General features: G+C 37.3%; 9 protein-coding genes across 9 annotated transcripts; 4 read left to right on the top strand and 5 right to left on the bottom strand.

The window, feature by feature from the left end:
• Positions 1–23: 23 nt before the first annotated feature.
• Positions 24–1,789, bottom strand: EV154DRAFT_474242 (ATP-dependent RNA helicase HAS1). The gene is made up of 3 exons (XM_051597956.1): positions 1,598–1,789; positions 1,082–1,515; positions 24–1,019 (listed from the first exon to the last, which is right to left on the bottom strand). Exons 1-3 carry the CDS (start codon positions 1,761–1,763, stop codon positions 84–86), a joined length of 1,536 nt encoding a protein of 511 aa, XP_051451081.1. The 5' UTR covers positions 1,764–1,789; the 3' UTR covers positions 24–83.
• A 1,601-nt stretch (positions 1,790–3,390) lies between these two features.
• On the bottom strand, positions 3,391–4,217 carry EV154DRAFT_607626 (uncharacterized protein; the record flags this gene model as incomplete). Its single annotated transcript, XM_051607624.1, has 2 exons — positions 3,391–3,440; positions 3,506–4,217. 2 exons carry the CDS (start codon positions 4,215–4,217, stop codon positions 3,391–3,393), a joined length of 762 nt encoding a protein of 253 aa, XP_051451080.1.
• A 1,247-nt stretch (positions 4,218–5,464) lies between these two features.
• On the top strand, positions 5,465–6,667 carry EV154DRAFT_474237 (uncharacterized protein; the record flags this gene model as incomplete). Its single annotated transcript, XM_051597955.1, has 2 exons — positions 5,465–6,526; positions 6,586–6,667. One exon carries the CDS (start codon positions 5,465–5,467, stop codon positions 6,242–6,244), a length of 780 nt encoding a protein of 259 aa, XP_051451079.1. The 3' UTR covers positions 6,245–6,526; positions 6,586–6,667.
• Positions 6,668–6,982: 315 nt separating this feature from the next.
• Positions 6,983–8,035, top strand: EV154DRAFT_530236 (ribosomal protein L6, alpha-beta domain-containing protein). Its single transcript, XM_051603737.1, has 2 exons — positions 6,983–7,051; positions 7,339–8,035. The coding sequence occupies exon 2, from the start codon at positions 7,361–7,363 to the stop codon at positions 7,919–7,921; it is 561 nt and encodes a 186-aa protein (XP_051451078.1). The 5' UTR covers positions 6,983–7,051; positions 7,339–7,360; the 3' UTR covers positions 7,922–8,035.
• A 1,132-nt stretch (positions 8,036–9,167) lies between these two features.
• EV154DRAFT_530235 (kinase-like domain-containing protein) lies at positions 9,168–10,638 on the top strand. The gene has a single exon (XM_051603736.1). It carries the CDS (start codon positions 9,272–9,274, stop codon positions 10,532–10,534), a length of 1,263 nt encoding a protein of 420 aa, XP_051451077.1. The 5' UTR covers positions 9,168–9,271; the 3' UTR covers positions 10,535–10,638.
• EV154DRAFT_530232 (uncharacterized protein) lies at positions 10,500–12,963 on the bottom strand. The gene is made up of 10 exons (XM_051603735.1): positions 12,778–12,963; positions 12,582–12,717; positions 12,348–12,515; positions 11,946–12,283; positions 11,814–11,889; positions 11,518–11,751; positions 11,192–11,431; positions 11,068–11,118; positions 10,885–11,002; positions 10,500–10,819 (listed from the first exon to the last, which is right to left on the bottom strand). Exons 1-10 carry the CDS (start codon positions 12,879–12,881, stop codon positions 10,692–10,694), a joined length of 1,593 nt encoding a protein of 530 aa, XP_051451076.1. The 5' UTR covers positions 12,882–12,963; the 3' UTR covers positions 10,500–10,691.
• A 312-nt stretch (positions 12,964–13,275) lies between these two features.
• Positions 13,276–15,419, top strand: EV154DRAFT_123210 (Mu homology domain-containing protein). Its single transcript, XM_051593961.1, has 10 exons — positions 13,276–13,380; positions 13,453–13,700; positions 13,760–13,872; positions 13,942–14,063; positions 14,118–14,237; positions 14,325–14,459; positions 14,551–14,625; positions 14,692–14,982; positions 15,067–15,187; positions 15,250–15,419. The coding sequence occupies exons 1-10, from the start codon at positions 13,346–13,348 to the stop codon at positions 15,295–15,297; spliced, it is 1,308 nt and encodes a 435-aa protein (XP_051451075.1). The 5' UTR covers positions 13,276–13,345; the 3' UTR covers positions 15,298–15,419.
• On the bottom strand, positions 15,264–17,702 carry EV154DRAFT_123312 (kinase-like domain-containing protein). Its single transcript, XM_051593962.1, has 4 exons — positions 17,293–17,702; positions 17,074–17,239; positions 16,822–17,002; positions 15,264–16,754 (listed from the first exon to the last, which is right to left on the bottom strand). The coding sequence occupies exons 1-4, from the start codon at positions 17,616–17,618 to the stop codon at positions 15,541–15,543; spliced, it is 1,887 nt and encodes a 628-aa protein (XP_051451074.1). The 5' UTR covers positions 17,619–17,702; the 3' UTR covers positions 15,264–15,540.
• Positions 17,686–18,088, bottom strand: EV154DRAFT_530227 (uncharacterized protein). The gene has a single exon (XM_051603734.1). The coding sequence runs from the start codon at positions 18,058–18,060 to the stop codon at positions 17,788–17,790; it is 273 nt and encodes a 90-aa protein (XP_051451073.1). The 5' UTR covers positions 18,061–18,088; the 3' UTR covers positions 17,686–17,787.
• Positions 18,089–18,118: the final 30 nt, after the last annotated feature.

Below are 18,118 nucleotides of genomic sequence, written 5' to 3'. Positions count from 1 at the left end.
GCACAAAATAGAGAAAAGAAAGTCTAATATATGGTTTTTTAATATGGAAAATATAGGGGAAAAAAAAAGAAAAGAGATGCAAATTATTTAGAACTAGTGATGGCCAAGTTGACCTTGGGGGGAACGGCAAAACCAAATGATTTAGCGACCTTAGCAAGATCAAGGTTGTCGACATCAAAGATTTTCTTGTGGTGATATGTGGCATAGGCTTGTAAGTATGATCTGAAGGCATCACGAGCAGATTGGTTAAGATAGAAGTTCTTCTCGATCAACTTTTCAAGCTGGCTTTGCACATTAGTAATCTTACTGTTGGGGAATTGGTATTCGTTCAAAGGAACCTTGGCATCCTTCAAGTATTTTAAGAAACCAATTTCGCTAGGCAGTAAGAAAAGTAAACTCTTACCCTTACCACCAGCACGAGCAGTTCTACCTACACGATGAATGTAATCACGAGGATCATCTGGGGGATCAAATTGAACAATCCAATCAACAGCAGGAATATCCAAGCCTCTAGCAGCAACATCAGTACATAACAAGATACCCTTTGAAGCTTCGGAAAATTCAAAGAAGGTAGATGTACGCTTTTGTTGCTTTTGACGGCCATGTAACTCCATGACTGGGACATCGATATAATTTAAAAGTTCGGCGTAGAATTTAACAGCGTTACAGTTTGAGAAGAACACAATCACCTTCTTCTTTTGGTTCTTGCGTAAAAATGTGAATAATAATAAGAAACGCTTATCGGCCTCGACAACAACAAATCCTTGTTCTAATCCGTCAGCTGTTGAGCTTTCCTTCTTCTCATCGACATTAATATAAAGTGGTCCAGACTTGAGTGAAATACGTGCAAGGTCTGACACTTTGGTAGTTTGTGTGGCCGAAAAGAGCATACTTTGACGCTCGTTGGGTAAAATCTTGACAATTTGTTTCATCTCTTCCTCAAAACCAATTTCCAAAATACGATCAGCTTCATCAATGACAAGAGATTGTAAGTTCTTGAAGACAAAACCTTGAGAGTTCTAAATGTATACAAATTAGTCCTACTGATAACTCTTTTCGCACACACAAAAAAAAAACGTACCTGTAAATGATCCAAAAGTCTACCAGGTGTGGCAACCAACAAGTTGACACCCTTGACCAACTTCTCGGTCTCAGCCTTTCTGTTGGAACCACCAATAACTAAACCATGAGTGAGTTGATGATATTTACATAATTCTTCGGCAACACCGTAAATTTGGATGGCTAATTCACGGGTAGGGGAAACAATAATAACACCGGTACCGTTTCTAGGTTTAAAGTTCTTACGAAGTAATAATTCAATGGCAGGAATCATGAATGCAACTGTCTTTCCTGATCCAGTTTTGGCAGCACCTAAAACATCACGGCCTTCCAAGAGAGGAGGAATGGTCTTGGCTTGAACTTCGGTCATTTGAGTGAAGCCCATATCTTTAATGGCCTTTTTTGTTCCTTCGCTACAATCGAGGCTTTCGAAATCGAGATTCAAGGTTGCTTCGGCTGAGGTAAATTTTAGTGTGTTAGTTTACTTTATTTTTCATTTTTTTTTTAAGGTCGATCTAGATCTAGAATAATATTTTACCTTGTTCAACAGGTGCCTCTTCGACAGGTTCGACTTCAGCAATAGGCTTGGCTTCGGCAACAGGCTTGGCTTCTTCCTTGGCAACATCTTGCTTCTTCTTGTTGCCTCTCTTGTCAGCGTGAGAGCGCTTACGCTTTTTATTTTCAACAACTGCTCCAGCGACCATTATATAAAATAAAAAGTTGCGTTATGTCAAAAAAGTAATGATTAAAAAAAAATATGCTCAAAGAAAAATTGGGATTTATCCATGGTGGCTTGATTTCTTGTCCAATTGTGACAGCTAATCCCCCTCACAGCTCTCATTTTCCAGCCTGAGGGAGGACTTTGATTTTGCCAATAGCTAATAAGCCATATGCATGATTATCTAAATAAATTAATTATTACACTCTGACGTAAATAAATTTGATTAAATAATCAAATCTTGTTTCAAGTTTCTTATTTAATCAGCATAAAAAAATAGCCCCCCTTCCTTTAACCTTTCTTTTTCAAACTTTTAAAATTTGTGGTCATAACCTCGTTTATCTGTGACTATAAAAGATGCCCAAATCTCTCTACTACCTAATTGCAAGGCCAATGCTGCGAAGATACAGCAATACAAATTTAAAATAAAAGCAAGACAGGGATAGTGTTTTCTTATCAGTAGCCTTCGTACTTTAATAGCAATAAAAGACACGCACGATAGTTAGAGAGGTACGCAGAAATAATAGAGTAATAGAAACAAGGATGTAGTTTAATGAACATAAAATTCACAGCTCAAAAAATAAGTGGGCGTCTTATGATACATATAGCCGGATTTGGTCTAAATAACGTTTAAGTACCTGCAAGGATAGCGCCAAAAAAAACATTGGTTTATTTTGAAGATGAATCATCCTGGGATAGGTGAATTGAAAAATATGTAAGCTAGACTAGAAAAATCTTTTCCAAGTCTGCCAAACACACACTGACATGTTTCAAACAAATATTTAGGATAACTAAAGCTGAAAAAGCGTTATCACCAGCAACATTTTCGGCGCAGCAATAAAGCTCGTTTCTGCCTAAACCTTTTTTTGATTATGCCATGTTGTAGCTTCGGTTTCACTGATAGTCTCAGTATATGCACGGCTTCTTATTGTTGTCTTCATGAAGATCAAGCTTACTTTCATTTACAAGCTTTGTACGTGTGTTGATGCCATTGGGGTTTTTCGTAAACATCAAGGTCAACTCTGCCTGGCTGACCAGCTGGTTAACATGGTTGAGTCGTTTTCTAAACTGTTATTGTTCTTCTTGTTGCTGCTCATCGTCAAACGCTTGTTGGTGCAGTGCTTGAACATGGCTGCTTTTTATGTATTTCTTGATACCAAAGGCATAATCTTGAACGTAAGGGTGTCTGACTAAAATTTGGCTTATCACGTCCAAACTATCTGAATAATATGCTGCGACACTATTTGGAACTATCAGATCGAAATTGCACCCGTTTTTCAAGGTTATTGATGAGAACACATCATGGGCTTTATTCGCCTTGCAAAACTTTTTGTCAACGGTGAAGTTCTCGTACTTCTTGGTTTATGCATTGGTGTGATTCCATTCCTGAATCTTTATTGTTGTCTTGTTCCTGGGTAGAGGGGCAAGCCTCTCCCCCCTCCCCCCTCTCCCTACCCCAATTCCGGGGGTAAACTTCTGGACATCCTTCGGAAACATTTCAAAGGAGTATGAAGTTCCGGTATGAGTTATAGTATCTCATCTGAATTTCTGATTTTGTCCTTATTGCTGAAGATTCCAATGAGTCTCTGAACATAATGATATTAAACAATGATTCAAAGACCAATGGCAGGTTCGAATGCTCGCTTGGAAAGACAACAGTGAACTGATGGATGCATACGTGATATTGGTGCCTGGTGCCATGGACAGTGTAAAAGTCGCATGATGGACCTGAGATTTGAATCACCCAAGAGAATACACGGCTGTTTTGAATGACATTGAGAGCTGCAGTTTGCATGATTTTGCCCTCACGCAAAAGCTTTGACATATCATGTTGGATTTTGGCTTCGGGTACAATTGGGATGCATGCCTCGGCACAAGCAACGTCAAATTCCTCCATTTCGAAATCAAGTAAAAAGCGCATGTCTACCTTGAAGCCGACAATGTTTCGCGAGTCTGTATAAACAGATGCTTTAGACTCTGTTGACTCGGATAGGACAGTTTCTCCTACTTTGATTCGAATTATTTCATTGTTGATATGAAATACTTTTTGGAATATAGGTAACCAGAGCTGATAACTAAAGTCCCTTTCAGATATCTTGGCCTTATTATTTTTGTTTAACATAAACTGCTTTGAATCTAGCAAGTAAATGATTTCCCTAAAAAAATCAAGTACGCGCAGCTGATCTCTCGTGGCAGAGGCTGAAGATTCTAGAGTGCTGATGTATTTTTTTGCCTTAAATGAGTCTTTATCTACAATGCATAATTCTGAAATCATTTCCCAGCTGTCTTTTAGGGAAGCAAGAGAATCTGTTGGACTTATCATCAAGGAATTGTACTTGCTGTTGAGTTTGTTCCATGTATCTGGCGTGAATAAAGCTCGTTGGGAATGTCGCAAGTCTTTTTCCGACAAATCCAAAACATTTGATAGACCGCATTTCATCGTTTTTATTTGGTGGTAGTCTAATTTGTGTCCGGATTTGTACCGTTGATGAAGATCTTTACCGGCCTTAAAGATAGTGGCTTGTACATTTTTTTCCCATTGTGCTAGTGCTTGAGTTGGCTCTATTATCAAATGAAACAATGTCTTCAATAACAGTATCTTCAGTAGTGGTGGATACTTCGGTGTCGTTGGCTTCTTCATTGTCAGTGTCAGTGTCAGTGTATGCGCGGAAGCCTGTGTATGCAGATGCTTTGGGTTCGGCTCACTCCGACAAGACTGTGTCGTGTCTATATCACAAGATTGCTGATCTTATATATATATATATACATTATGGAAGATTACATCGAGTCTCTGAACGTAAGGATATTCGATAAATATTCAAAGAAAAATGGTAAGCCGGAATTTTTGATAGAAAAGACAACCTTAAAACTGATGAATGCAAATATGATATAGATACTGCATGGTACCATCATAAAACAGTGTAGAAGCTGCATACTGGCTCACCCAAAAATAAGAATCACCCAAGAAAAGATACTGAAATTTCGTATAGCATTGAGGGTATCAGTCGGCGCATTTTTTTCTTCATATAATAGCTTCGACAATGTCATGTTGATTTTTAACATCGTGGACAGATAGGATGTGATGTACTACAACTCAAGATGTCATTTTGCGACATGGAATTATACTCCATTGGAATATTTCAGAAGGGGGGGGGGGGTTAAGAGGGGAAAGATTACCCCTCTACTCAAAAAAGAGACTCAACCATGCTAACCAGCTGCTCAGTCAGGCGAAGTTAACTTTGGAATCTGCTGAAAACCTTAATGAAATCAACAAACGTATAAAGCTTGTAAAGGAGAGTACGGTTGATAATCAAGATGACAATGAAGAAGCCAACGACGCCGAAGTATCCACCACTACTGAAGATACTGTTATTGAAGACATTGTTTCATTTGATAATAGAGCCAACTCAAGCACTAGCACAATGGGAAAAAAATGTACAAGCCACTATCTTTAAGGCCGGTAAAGATCTTCATCAACGGTACAAATCCGGACACAAATTAGACTACCACCAAATAAAAACGATGAAATGCGGTCTATCAAATGTTTTGGATTTGTCGGAAAAAGACTTGCGACATTCCCAACGAGCTTTATTCACGCCAGATACATGGAACAAACTCAACAGCAAGTACAATTCCTTGATGATAAGTCCAACAGATTCTCTTGCTTCCCTAAAAGACAGCTGGGAAATGATTTCAGAATTATGCATTGTAGATAAAGACTCATTTAAGGCAAAAAAATACATCAGCACTCTAGAATCTTCAGCCTCTGCCACGAGAGATCAGCTGCGCATACTTGATTTTTTTAGGGAAATCATTTACTTGCTAGATTCAAAGCAGTTTATGTTAAACAAAAATAATAAGGCCAAGATATCTGAAAGGGACTTTAGTTATCAGCTCTGGTTACCTATATTCCAAAAAGTATTTCATATCAACAATGAAATAATTCGAATCAAAGTAGGAGAAACTGTCCTATCCGAGTCAACAGAGTCTAAAGCATCTGTTTATACAGACTCGCGAAACATTGTCGGCTTCAAGGTAGACATGCGCTTTTTACTTGATTTCGAAATGGTGGAATTTGACGTTGCTTGTGCCGAGGCATGCATCCCAATTGTACCCGAAGCCAAAATCCAACATGATATGTCAAAGCTTTTGCGTGAGGGCAAAATCATGCAAACTGCAGCTCTCAATGTCATTCAAAACAGCCGTGTATTCTCTTGGGTTATTCAAATCTCAGGTCCATCATGCGACTTTTACACTGTCCATGGCACCAAGCACCAATATCACGTATGCATCCATCAGTTCACTGTTGTCTTTCTAAGCGAGCATTTGAACCTGCCATTGGTCTTTGAATCATTGTTTAATATCATTATGTTCAGAGACCCATTAGAATCTTCAGCAATAAGGTCTTGTCGGAAACGAGGTTGGTCAATGAAGACAAGGCCACTTCGCCTAAAGACTAAAATTTGACTACGGGACGTTTTAACTGCAAGAACTTTAATACAATTGCTATTAGAGCTGGAATTACCGCCACTGTTGGCACCAGGCTATCTCTCCAATGAATCCTCGTTCAAGGTACTTAAATTGCACTGAAAGAGGGCCTTCGTCGTTGTCCTTTGTTTTGTTGTATGTGAAGATTGACGAAAATAAAAAGGCGTCTGCCTTTCTTTTCAAACCAAAAAACACGATGGGAGATTCAAGGGATCAGGCTTACTGTCTGACCTATAAAGAGCTATTCAATAAGAAGAAGAGGTAGGTAATAAGCTAAATGTTAAATCATCACAGGATACTTATATATACATTTGTAATAGTACCATACGGCTTTTTCTCGAAAAAAAAAGTCAGATCTGTAGTGATTACAGCTATAGAACAAAGAAGAGCTCTAGAATCCCCCTCTCCAATGAACAGAATAATAATAATAAATGTGTGTCTGAACATCTTAATAGTAGCAATTTTTATTCATAGCATAAGGATTTAGGAGACAAAATATAGTTTACCTATTAGATAGCATAAGACATGGGTGTCTAAAAAAAATGTAGCATAAGCGTCAAAGTTAGGTTTAAATAAAATGGGATTTTGACATTGAGCAGATCAAATCATTGTTACTACTCATGTGGGCCTACCAATTTTTCGGCTTTTCAATGTATTTTTTTTTTTTTTTTTTACGTGACCGCGCTAATCCGAATCCAACCGCACAGTGGGGGAAGGAGTGTAAGTACGATGGAAGCCATGGTGAAATTTAAATCCTCCTCTTTTCCCCTTCACCAAAAGCAACTGGTACGTTACAGCATACAAAAAAAAAATAGTGATACAGCTTGATTTGATAATGGATGGATGGATGGATGAAATGAGAACCAGCTAAATACGCGAGAAAAAAAAAAAGAGCCAAAGCAATTTTAAAAAAAAGGGAATGGGCATGTGAATGTGTACATTGATCAATAGATCAAGTATTATGGCTGGGTTCATTCTTATTCGTTGTCCAAACCTACCAATTTATCAACTGTGGACTGTATGATTATAGCTTTTTTTGAGAAACGGTTTATACTAAATTTTAGTGTTTGTAGGGCGTTTTTTTTTAAATCAACAATGAAGGATATCTACAAGCAAGACGAACTCGCCATCCCTGAGGGTGTCAAGGTCGAGATCAAGTCTCGTCAAATCACTGTTGAAGGTCCCCGTGGTGTTCTTAAAAAGAACCTCCGTCACTTGAACATCGAGATCACTCTCGTTGGTGACAAGATCCGTTTCGTTGTCCATCACGGTCTCCGTAAGCACGTTGCCTGTATCCGTACTGTCCGCTCTTTGATCAACAACATGATCGTTGGTGTTACCAAGGGTTTCGAATACAAGTTGCGTTATGTCTACGCACATTTCCCCATTAACTGTATCATCTCTGATGCTGCTGATGCCGTTGAGATCCGTAACTTCTTGGGTCAAAAGGTTGTCTTCCACGTCAAGATGCGTGAGGGTGTCACCGTTGAAGCCTCCAAGAACCAAAAGGATGAGCTTACCATCACCGGTAACTCTCTCGAGAACGTTTCCCAATCCGCTGCTGATATTCAACAATCTTGTCTCGTCAAGAACAAGGATATCCGTAAGTTCTTGGATGGTATCTACGTTTCCGAGCGTAACGTTATGGAAGCTTAAATTATCTTTCTTTTAATTTTACTCTTTGACTTTTACAACTTTTTTTGGATAAAAAAAAACCTTGTTTTTGTGTTTTTTAATAAATAGAAGAACTTTTTTTTTAATTCTTAAGAACAACGCTGCGTGTGTGTGTGTTTGTGTGTGTAGTTGGCAAGGCAACAATGATATCTTTTTTTAAAAAAAAGGAAAGTTGACAGGTCTAAATAATAAGGAAGGGCTAGAAACTTTTATGCGGAAATTCGCATCATTAATGAGAAACAAAATAGAAGAGCTGGTTTGAGACACTACGTATGATGATCTTTTTAAAATGCATTGATGTGGGAGAAATAGTTAGATTGGAGTGGATACGAGTTTGGACCTTATGCCCGTATTTCTATTTGTTCGAAGATATTTGATTCCAATGTGAGGCAACACTGTTGGTATCTATGCTACGACCTCTAATATTGAGTCCCCCACATGTTTCTTTTGGCCTGTTGTTTGTTCTCGTCATATCTAAATCGGAGACTTGATATTTTTTTTTTTTTAGTCTAGAATGATTTTTAAGCAGCCTAAGATATACGAGGGAGGTATTATCTTCTTACAATTCCAAACAATGGCAATTACTCATCCATGATTATGTAATGACAAACTCATGTAGAATGATTATTTTGCAAAAAGAAAGTTTTGAGCTACGGGTGGGGGCTAGTAGTTTTCTTGGAAGGCTAAAAATCTGAGGCTATTATTTAAATCATTTGTAAAAGATTTGACAGAGATAAAGGGCGAATTCAAACTCGGCAATAGTGGCTGGATCAAAAAAAAATTAATAATAGATTTTTATGTGTATCGTAGAACGAAAAAGAAGATGGGATAAATGTGGATGAGATATTTATGATTAATGTGTATGAATCGATGAGTGTCTATCCTTTTTTTTTTTTTCACTCCAATATACATATTATTGTTAGTTGTTAACAACAACAACAAAAAAGGGGGGGCCTTAAAAAAGGGGGACAACCTGGGATGGGTGTGCAAGTTGTCCCACATAACAACAAGAAATACCCCGAGCAGAGTTTCATGGCCGACGAATATCGCCAATCGAATAATAAAAAAAAGACTCAATGAAACAGATTTCATTGGATAAAGCATGCTTGGATTATCAATAATTGTTTAAACTGTCTCCGATCAAGTTCCTTATTGAGGACTCAAGGGATAAGAGAAAAAAAAAATTTGTTTATAAAACTAGTCAATTTCGACCTCCCTTACATTTTACTTTTTTTTTTTTGACAAACGATCAAATTATTTTTTTCTTCTCTTCTTCTTTTTCTTTTCCTCCCCCCTTTTTTTTTTTGCTCTAAGGGCACTAACATTAACAACATGGTTCATCTATCAAATCTATTTCACTTTTCATCACACCGGAAGAGTTTTTCAACAAACAGCAGTCGTCGAAATTCAAGAGATTCTTCCTCTTGGACTTCTTCTGATACAACATTTGAAGATGGAAAAAATTGGCTTTGTAAACAATTACATTTGCACGGACAACAACAACAACAACAACACAAATCAGAGCCAGCCACACCTCGAAATAGTAATGAGCGTGCACGATTATCTCCGTCGTCCTCCACCCGTCATACACTCTCCACGATCCCCACCAATGAATCTATGAACTCATCTCCAACAAGAGCAAAGTTACACCGTTTAAATACAGCTAATCTTCGTGAATACGGTGAATGCTATAAACGTCTAGGAAAGGGATCTACTGCCATCATCTCTATCTGTCGTAGTAAAAAGTTAAATACGGTGGATAAATTGGGAGAATCGAAATTATACGCGATCAAGCAATTCCGTAAAAGAAACAAGACAGAAACAGAAAAGGAATACATGAAGAAATTGACAAGTGAATTTTGTATTTCATCCACTTTTCATCATATCAATGTCGTTGAGACCATTGATCTAGTATTGGATGATCAAAATCGTTATTGTACAGTGATGGAGTACTGTCCTGGTGGTGACCTGTTCTCTGTGATTATGACAGAACATATGACGGATATTGAACAATCATGCTGCTTTAAACAATTAATGTCAGGGATTGCCTATCTTCATTCAGTGGGTGTAGCTCATCGTGACATCAAACCCGAAAACCTCTTATTGACTTTGGATGGTAAACTAAAGATTACGGATTTTGGTGTATCTGATGTATTCCGTTGTGCTTGGGAAAGAACTGGACACAAAAGTCATGGTTTGGTAGGATCAGAACCTTACATTGCACCTGAAGCTTTTGAAAGGGATCATGAATACTGGGGTTCAAATGCTGATATATGGTCTGCTGGTATCGTCCTGTATTCAATGTATCGTGGCGGACATGCATGGATTCGTGCTGATAAATCGATGGACAGAGAATTTCGTAATTACCTTCGTCATTATCCATCTCGGACATTCCCCAACTTTAAAAAATTACCTGCTACAGTTTCTGATTTACTTTACAAGATGTTGGATCCAAATCCCGAAACTCGAATTACCGCTGAAGAGGTTTTACATCATGATTGGGTTAAATCCATCTTGCTTTGTGAAAAAAATGTAGATGCACTGAATCGAGAACATCATCATACCACCATGTCTTGCAACTCAAAAAAAGTGTAAACAGTTCTTTTATATATACTCATACACACACACACACACACACATATATATATATATATTTATTTATTTCATTTTCCATTGCGCAAATAATACCCATTTACAACATTTCGAAAAAAAATCATTGCTTTTAATAAAATCTTTTTCTGTACAAATACATCTACTGTTGAAAACCTAAATAACTATATTCACCTAGATGCTCTGGTGATTTATAATCATTATCTGCATAATAAGGAAAAGGGTTGGCTGTACGCACTGCCTCAAAAGTATGATCCACTGTATGATGGTCTAAAATGAAAGACGGTGAGTTATATATGTCACCCATTGCGGGGAGTGTAAATAAAAAGACTTACCATTGGTGAAGGTTCCTTTTTCCATACAACTTCCGCATAAATCAACCTCTTCACTGATATCACATACAGTACATTTATAAAGCACTCCTACAATAGGTTCTATACCACACCCGTCGCACTAAATGAATTGAAAATAAATAAATTGTTTATATAAAAAGGGTGTCCCTCCTTTTTTTCACTTACAGCAAACCCTTCATGAATGACCAGTTCGGAGGGTTCTGAAGTACCATTAGCCTAAAGGAAAAAAAGGGTGTATTAGCTATTGTAATAGATAAAACCCATTTCTTCTTTTTTTGTCTTTAGTTACAGTGTTCACTTTTCGCATCATTGCATTCACGTTGTTATCCTCTTCGTCATCCGACATAAATACGGCGGGAGGACCTCTAGCCTCTGCGTAATGAGCACCTGAAGTTCTGACATAGCCTGTACTTGCCACCGTTGCATAAGGTCTATTATTGGGACCTAAATTTGGTTTTGTAACACGATTTGGGTTACCCTTGTTCTTGTTTTTACTGACACCTTCTTTATCTTTTGGCATACATGAAGGCTAAATTTTGCAGTAAAGAGAGAGAGAGAGAGAGGGAAAAAGAGATGAGCTGTCAGGAGATGATGATGATTGGTAAGAGAACTTACTGGAATGGTAATTCTGCCAGGTACGGGTAAACCCGATTTAGCCAACTTTATAAAATATTTCTGTACACGACTTGCGACTTGACGTTGTGTTCGTGTACCTAATGCTTTTGATATTTTGTGAAATCTCTGAGCCTGGATGGGTTCATCTGGAAAAGTAATTAATAGCTCTTGTAATCGATGTTGTTCTTCGTCGGACCAAGGTTGTTTAAATGTTGGCGCACGGTTTGGATCATCCTACGCAATATATCGTCCTGTTAAAAAAAAAAATTGGATTTTTTTACTCGTATTTATTTTACCATTGGATTATTATCTGATGAGAAATAATCATCCGGTGTACGAGGTTCAATTGACTGTAACCTTGATAATGAAGGACTATGAATGATGTTTAGTTCTTTAAAAACTTTTTTGATTCTCCCAAATTCCTTTACCTTTCTATTTCAGACATATCCATTGAACTTGCCTGCAAGTCCCTCTCCATGCCTGTCTGTATCATGGACGTCCTTCGCTTACCAATGCCTTTACCAGCACAGGTTGTGTTGATGGGTGTAGTATTGTAGAATTGTCCATTCGGTCGAGGAGTTGTTTTGGACGTTGTCATGGGTTCATCTTCCTCATCATCCGAGAAATCGGATACAGAGTTTGCGCGTGAAGGGATTTGACGCATGGTTTGTGTGGCTTTGACAAGTTCTTGTTGAAGATTGGCTATATTGACAGGTGTTGGAGGAGTAGAGGTATATTCTGTTTGCATAGGCGTATCCAAGATATTCTAAAATAGAAAGAAAATATGTGAGCGATGTAAACTTTTGCTTTTGCTTTTGGTTTTTTTTTACACGGTAAGATGATTTTTTGGATTGATTCAAAAGTTGTTGCGCTAATTCGTTCACTGCGTTATTTTGTTGGACAAGACGAGATTCGGGTAAAAACTTGTATTTGCTCCAATCAATATCTGGCACAGTTATAATTTTTTGCAATTTGGGTACTTTACTTTTTGATTTTCTCTAGTTATTTTTTTTTTTAGCGCTCTTCCCCGGGGGAAACATTCATATGGGGAAGAATGGGTATACCTCTTTTAAACTGATAATAAATGCATAGGGGTCTCCCAAGGCTTCTTGTTTTAGTTTATTTAAAAGGTCTACATGCTCAGTAGCTTTTTTTAACTGGTGTTTTAAAACACTGAGTGATTTTAATACTGTTTGATAACTAGACATAAAAAAACATAGAGGGTAAATAAGTTGTTTAAAAAAAAAAGAAAAAACGTACTCTTCATTCGTATTGATATTCAAGAGATCGTTTGAAGGATCGGAAGGTTGATCTGTTGAAGAGTCTAAAGGCTGAGGTGAAGCTGTTGAAGTTTTGCCCGACATGGTTGAGTGTTCATAAGTAATTAAGGGTCTAGAGTGAGAGAGAGAGACTTTTTGCTTTTTTTTTTTTTTTTGAAGAAAAAAGGTGAGAAGGAAAAATATCTATTACATATAAAAAAAAAATCCTGCCTTTTTGATATGGTTTAGGTTCCGATGAACGTCACAGGGAAAATGAACCATTATTCAATTTCTACATTCAATACGGAATATGTATATCTTTGGGCTAATATGAAGGTAACCAACTATTAAGAAAACGCAATGACATTTTTAATCTTGCTGTGTTTTTCAATCCACTATCATGATCCACCACGTCCCATAAAACAATGATCACGGGTCGGGCATTGAATAAGAGGAAGAAAAAAACTCAGTCTGAAGAGAGAGAGGGCCCAAAGGATGCGGTCATTCATCTTACCCTTTTTTTTTTCTCCCCCTTTTTACTTCCATCTGTCGCGTAAAGTTTTCAAGCCATGATTAATTCACTCTTTGTGATCAACAAACAAGGGTAAAAAAAAAAGAGGAACGTGAATAATAAAAGAGATGTGTTTAATAAAAGGAAAAAAAAATTATCATTTAGAAAAATTATTATCGAAAAGCATTGGCGTGGCATCATCTCGAGACAAATTGTTGACGTATTCAATGACGAATGTATAAAGTTTATGAACTCCTTACCAGGTTCTATGGAAGAAAGTGGTGGTGGATTATCTATCAAGGAACCCTTTTTCACTCGAGAGGATGTTCCTCCTGTTTTAGAAACAAACAAGTATTGGTTATTAAACGTTTTAAGGGATGATTTGACTTGGTTATGTCCGGTCGAAAGAGAAGGTAAAAAGCTTTCGTCTAAATGCAATAGTACAAACCCTAAAAGACCAACTTTTTATTAGTCGACCCCATGCTTGTTTTTGAGTTTATTCATCGTATCATTGACATATTAACCGATTATTTAAGTGATGTCTCTGAATTATCGATTCGAGAAAACTTTGTCACCGTGTATCAGGTACATGTTTAGGGAAAACAAAAAGATGAGAGACGATATGGGGAGGGCTGACGGTATACGTGTCTATAGTTACTGGAAGAAATGTTGGACTATGGTTACCCATTAACAACGGAGCCTAATGCTTTAAAGGAGATCATCATGCCGCCCACCATTATGAACAAAATGATGACTACCGTGGGTGCTGCTGCAGGGTAAAAAAAAAAATTGTTGACGTGATTGACATGTATTAATTTAACATAACATAGTGTTGCACCCAAATTCCCTCAAAGTATGTCCAACATACCATGGAGAAAAGCTGGTGTAAAATATACACAAAATGAAATCTATTTCGATATTATTGAAGAAATTGATGCTACGATTGCTGCGTGAGTCATATAAGAGAAAGAGGTTTGAAAATAGAGAGGAGGGGCTAACGAATTTTTTTTTTTTTTTTTTTATGTTGGTGCTGATAGAAATGGTACTGTGGTATCCTGTGAAGCTCATGGTAATGTGCAAGCCAACAGTAAATTATCAGGCATGCCAGATTTATCACTGAATTTTGTCAATGCCAAGGTCATTGATGATGTTAGTTTCCACCCATGTGTTAGGTGAGTTTTTTAGTAGTAATGGATGTTAGGGAATAGAAGGGATGTATTAAAGACAATTGTCTTTTTTTTTTTTTTTTTTTTTTGGCTGTAGATATCGTAAATGGGACAGTGAAAAGGTTTTATCGTTTGTGCCACCCGATGGACAGTTCAAGTTAATGTCCTATAGGTAATGTGAAAAGAGAAAGAAAAAAAAAAGAATTAGTTTTCTGAATTGTGTAAGAAAAACATTTAGAGCTACACTTTCACCCTACCAAGCCATGCCATTACAGATCAAGCCTCAGATCATGCCAACCAAGAACGGAGGCCGATTTGATATATCTATTCAACCCAGAAGTACGGACGGAAAGCCGATTGAGAAAATTGTCTTGGTGTTACCGATGCCTAAAAGCACCACCAGTGTAAATGCCACGTGTAATTCAGGACAGTACATGTACGATCCAGTTCAGAAGTCCATTCGATGGGAAGTTGGTAAACTTACACAAAGAGATAGAGGACCCGTCTTATCAGGTACATTCAGTACAAGGTAATACGATATCAAAAAGAGAGATAAAGAGAGAGAGAGAGTGTGAGGAACAATTTATTAATAATTTTTAATTTGTAACCATAGCGAGACGAATCCAGAGTTAGGCATGAGTATCGGTTTAGAATTTCAAATCAGCATGTACTCCGTTTCTGGTCTAAAGGTGGATAGTCTTCGTCTTTTCCATGAAGGATATAAGCCTTATAAGGTAATATTTTATTTAATTTTTTACAGAACCATCGACATGGACTGACTTTTTGATGAAAACAGGGTGTGAGATGTATGACAAAGTCTGGCAAAATTCATATTCGAACATAGAGATAGGTTTTTTTTTTGTTTGTGTACATTATTATTAATTTTTTCTTTTTTTTGTTCGATTCTAAATATAATACATTATAATATTTTTTTTTTCTTTCTCTTAAACTCGTGTTGACACTAACTAACTCGTAATACAAACGTAGCAGTGGGGAGGGAAACCAACAGAAAAAAAAAAAGCTAAAAAGGGCTGAGAGCGAAAATCGATAATATAATAAATTTGGGGGGGTGGCCTTTCCCGCCGCTTCAAAGGTTTGCCGAGCCGATGGAAAGTAGACTAATAAAGTCAAGTATTAAATTTCTAGGTACGTCATGGGTTTCAACCTCCATTGCCTGTATCAATTGGGAGAGATCTTTTCCTTGTGGGTTTAGCATGGTCTCAAAGAACCTTATCCATACTGATTTATGCCAGTAACGTTTAATCGTGTTCTGAATACAGAATCCGCCGCCGGTATTTCTAAAAGCATACTGCATGGGTACTCCAAATAATAACAAGTAAGCCATCGTGGCTAATTGCCAATAATCCGCAAAGATGGGAGAATAAGCTTCGTTGATGAATGGATAATCTGACATGGCACAAGGGGGTGGCCAATTTGCTTTATACATTGCGTTTTCAAATAGGCTTAGATCCACTGAACGACCGAAATCAATCATGACGAGCGAGGGCAATCTTTCGCTCGAGGTTGACTTTTTTACCATCATGATATTATCTAATTTGAGGTCATTATGAGCGATATGAATTTCGTGCAACACAATGACCTGTTGTAATAACTGCAATATGAATAAGAGAACAATAGGTTCAGGCATGGTGGGTAAAGGTGGTTGCTTCTTATTGCGATATAAATTAAATGCATCTAATAAAGTGCCATGCTGAAAATAAGGCATGATAAGGTAACTTTTATCGATAAAGTGATGAAATTCATACACCGGTAAAACGAGCAATTTGTTTTTCTGTTGTTGTTGTTGTTGTAGGGTTCTTTTGTGCATTTGATGCAAGATATAAAACTCCCATGGATGTGGAGGTTGTTGTACCTTTACGCCATAAAAGGAGAGGGTGTTTGTGTTTTGAACCAGATAAACATGAGCCATGCCACCTTGACCTATTTTCTTTAACACGTGGTAAGTCTCCCCCAACTGAAGAAGAAGACGGTTGTCCTTCGGTGCATGTGTGGTGTAAATGTGATAATCATCATGTTTATCCACTTCGCGGCTTTTTATTTGATGTTGAATAAACCCATCATTGTGAGGCAGTTGTACTACATTAGCGGTTTCCCCTTCAGTCACTGTGGGAATTACCTCCGATGATGAGGGTGGGATGGGTGGTGGTGGTGGTGGTGGAATGGTTGTTTGTTCATAAAGAAGGGATGTTTCCCCTGAGAGAGAGTGTGATTTAGTATTTACTTTGGGTGTGATGACCTTGAACGATAAGCCCTTTCTTTTGATTGTATTAAACACTGTATCTAATTTAGTAAACATCAACTGTTTTTAGTAAACAAATAAACTCCGATACCCCACGTCTTTTTTTACCAATATCCTTTGTCATGTCGTCGAAACGACCATCGGTGGTTATTAGAGAGTTAGATTTAGCTCTTAACTCTTCCAATGACATTATTTTATTATGGCAACATTCCCTTAAAATGCCTGCACGTATGCTATGTCCAAGTTCTACATCAATCCAGGCCAGCTGACTTTTTAATGTGGGATATTTCTGGTTAAGGAGTGCGTTTTTAATGAGAAAATAAAAATAAAAAAAAGAAAGGAGCTGTATATGATGAATACCAAGTAATGATTGTAATCTATATTGAACTGTTTCAATGTATAATAAGTTGTATTAAAGACAATGATGTGTTCCTTGTGAAATTGATGCAAAGTACGTTCTAGGCTTTCGATAGGTTGAGCCTTCTTTTCTAGACCCAAGAGTAAGGTGCTCTCGGCTTCCCTTAATCTATCATTTGGGATTAGGTGAATTAAATGGACAACAACAAAAAGAAATATTACTTGTTTGACTCCAATTGATAATAGGCTATTACTACATATAGAGTTGCCAGCTTATCAGCGATACGGTTATCTATCATGGCATTCAACATTGGCAACATGAATTGTGGATTGTCCAGATAAAGAATATACATAATCCACAATCGCAGATAGCGGTAATTATTTCTACAGCGATCATCATGTAAGTGTTCTATTACGGCTGTTTCAAGTAAATAAAAGAGAGATTGGTTCATTTCCACATGCTGTGCAAGAGTATGCTCATAAAATAAAAGTGGATCCAAGTCCTTGTTGTTTACGGACCGAAGGCTTTTGTAGCGTGAGAATAACATTGTACGACGATAAACAAATTTCTTAAAGGAGTAAGATGCGTGAGAAGGAAAAAAAAAAAAATTAAAATTTTGATGTTTATATATAAAAAAGATTTATTATAATAACTAGTAATGTTGTTGTTGGAGAGAGAGAAGAATGCAAAAATGAAATTGGTATTTTGGTATAGAATTATAAGGTAGTTCTATGTTCAGAGTCTTGATAACCTGTCATGGAGTCCCAGTTACCAAGAGAAAAGTTTTCAGGAGTCTCATCAGACGATGATTGAGAAGAAGTACTACTTGCAGACGCAGAAGAACGACGCTTGTTATTCAACAATTTAGAGAATTCTGACCAGGGCATATCCATAAAGCTAGAATTCTTGGGTGTAGTAATAGAAGGATCCTCATTGATCAAATTAGGCACAGTCTTGATGTGTTGGAGAAGAGTATAACCAGGATCCATATTTGTTAATTTATATTTTTGTATTTGAGTGAAGATCTATTTTCCTTAAAATCCAGGT

This window comes from Mucor mucedo (genome assembly GCF_025094135.1).
Source record: "Mucor mucedo strain NRRL 3635 chromosome Unknown EV154scaffold_207, whole genome shotgun sequence".
Taxonomy (NCBI): Eukaryota; Fungi; Mucoromycota; class Mucoromycetes; order Mucorales; family Mucoraceae; genus Mucor; species Mucor mucedo.
The sequence above is the reverse complement of the archived record's forward strand: the minus strand, read 5'-3'. Positions and strand labels throughout refer to the sequence as shown.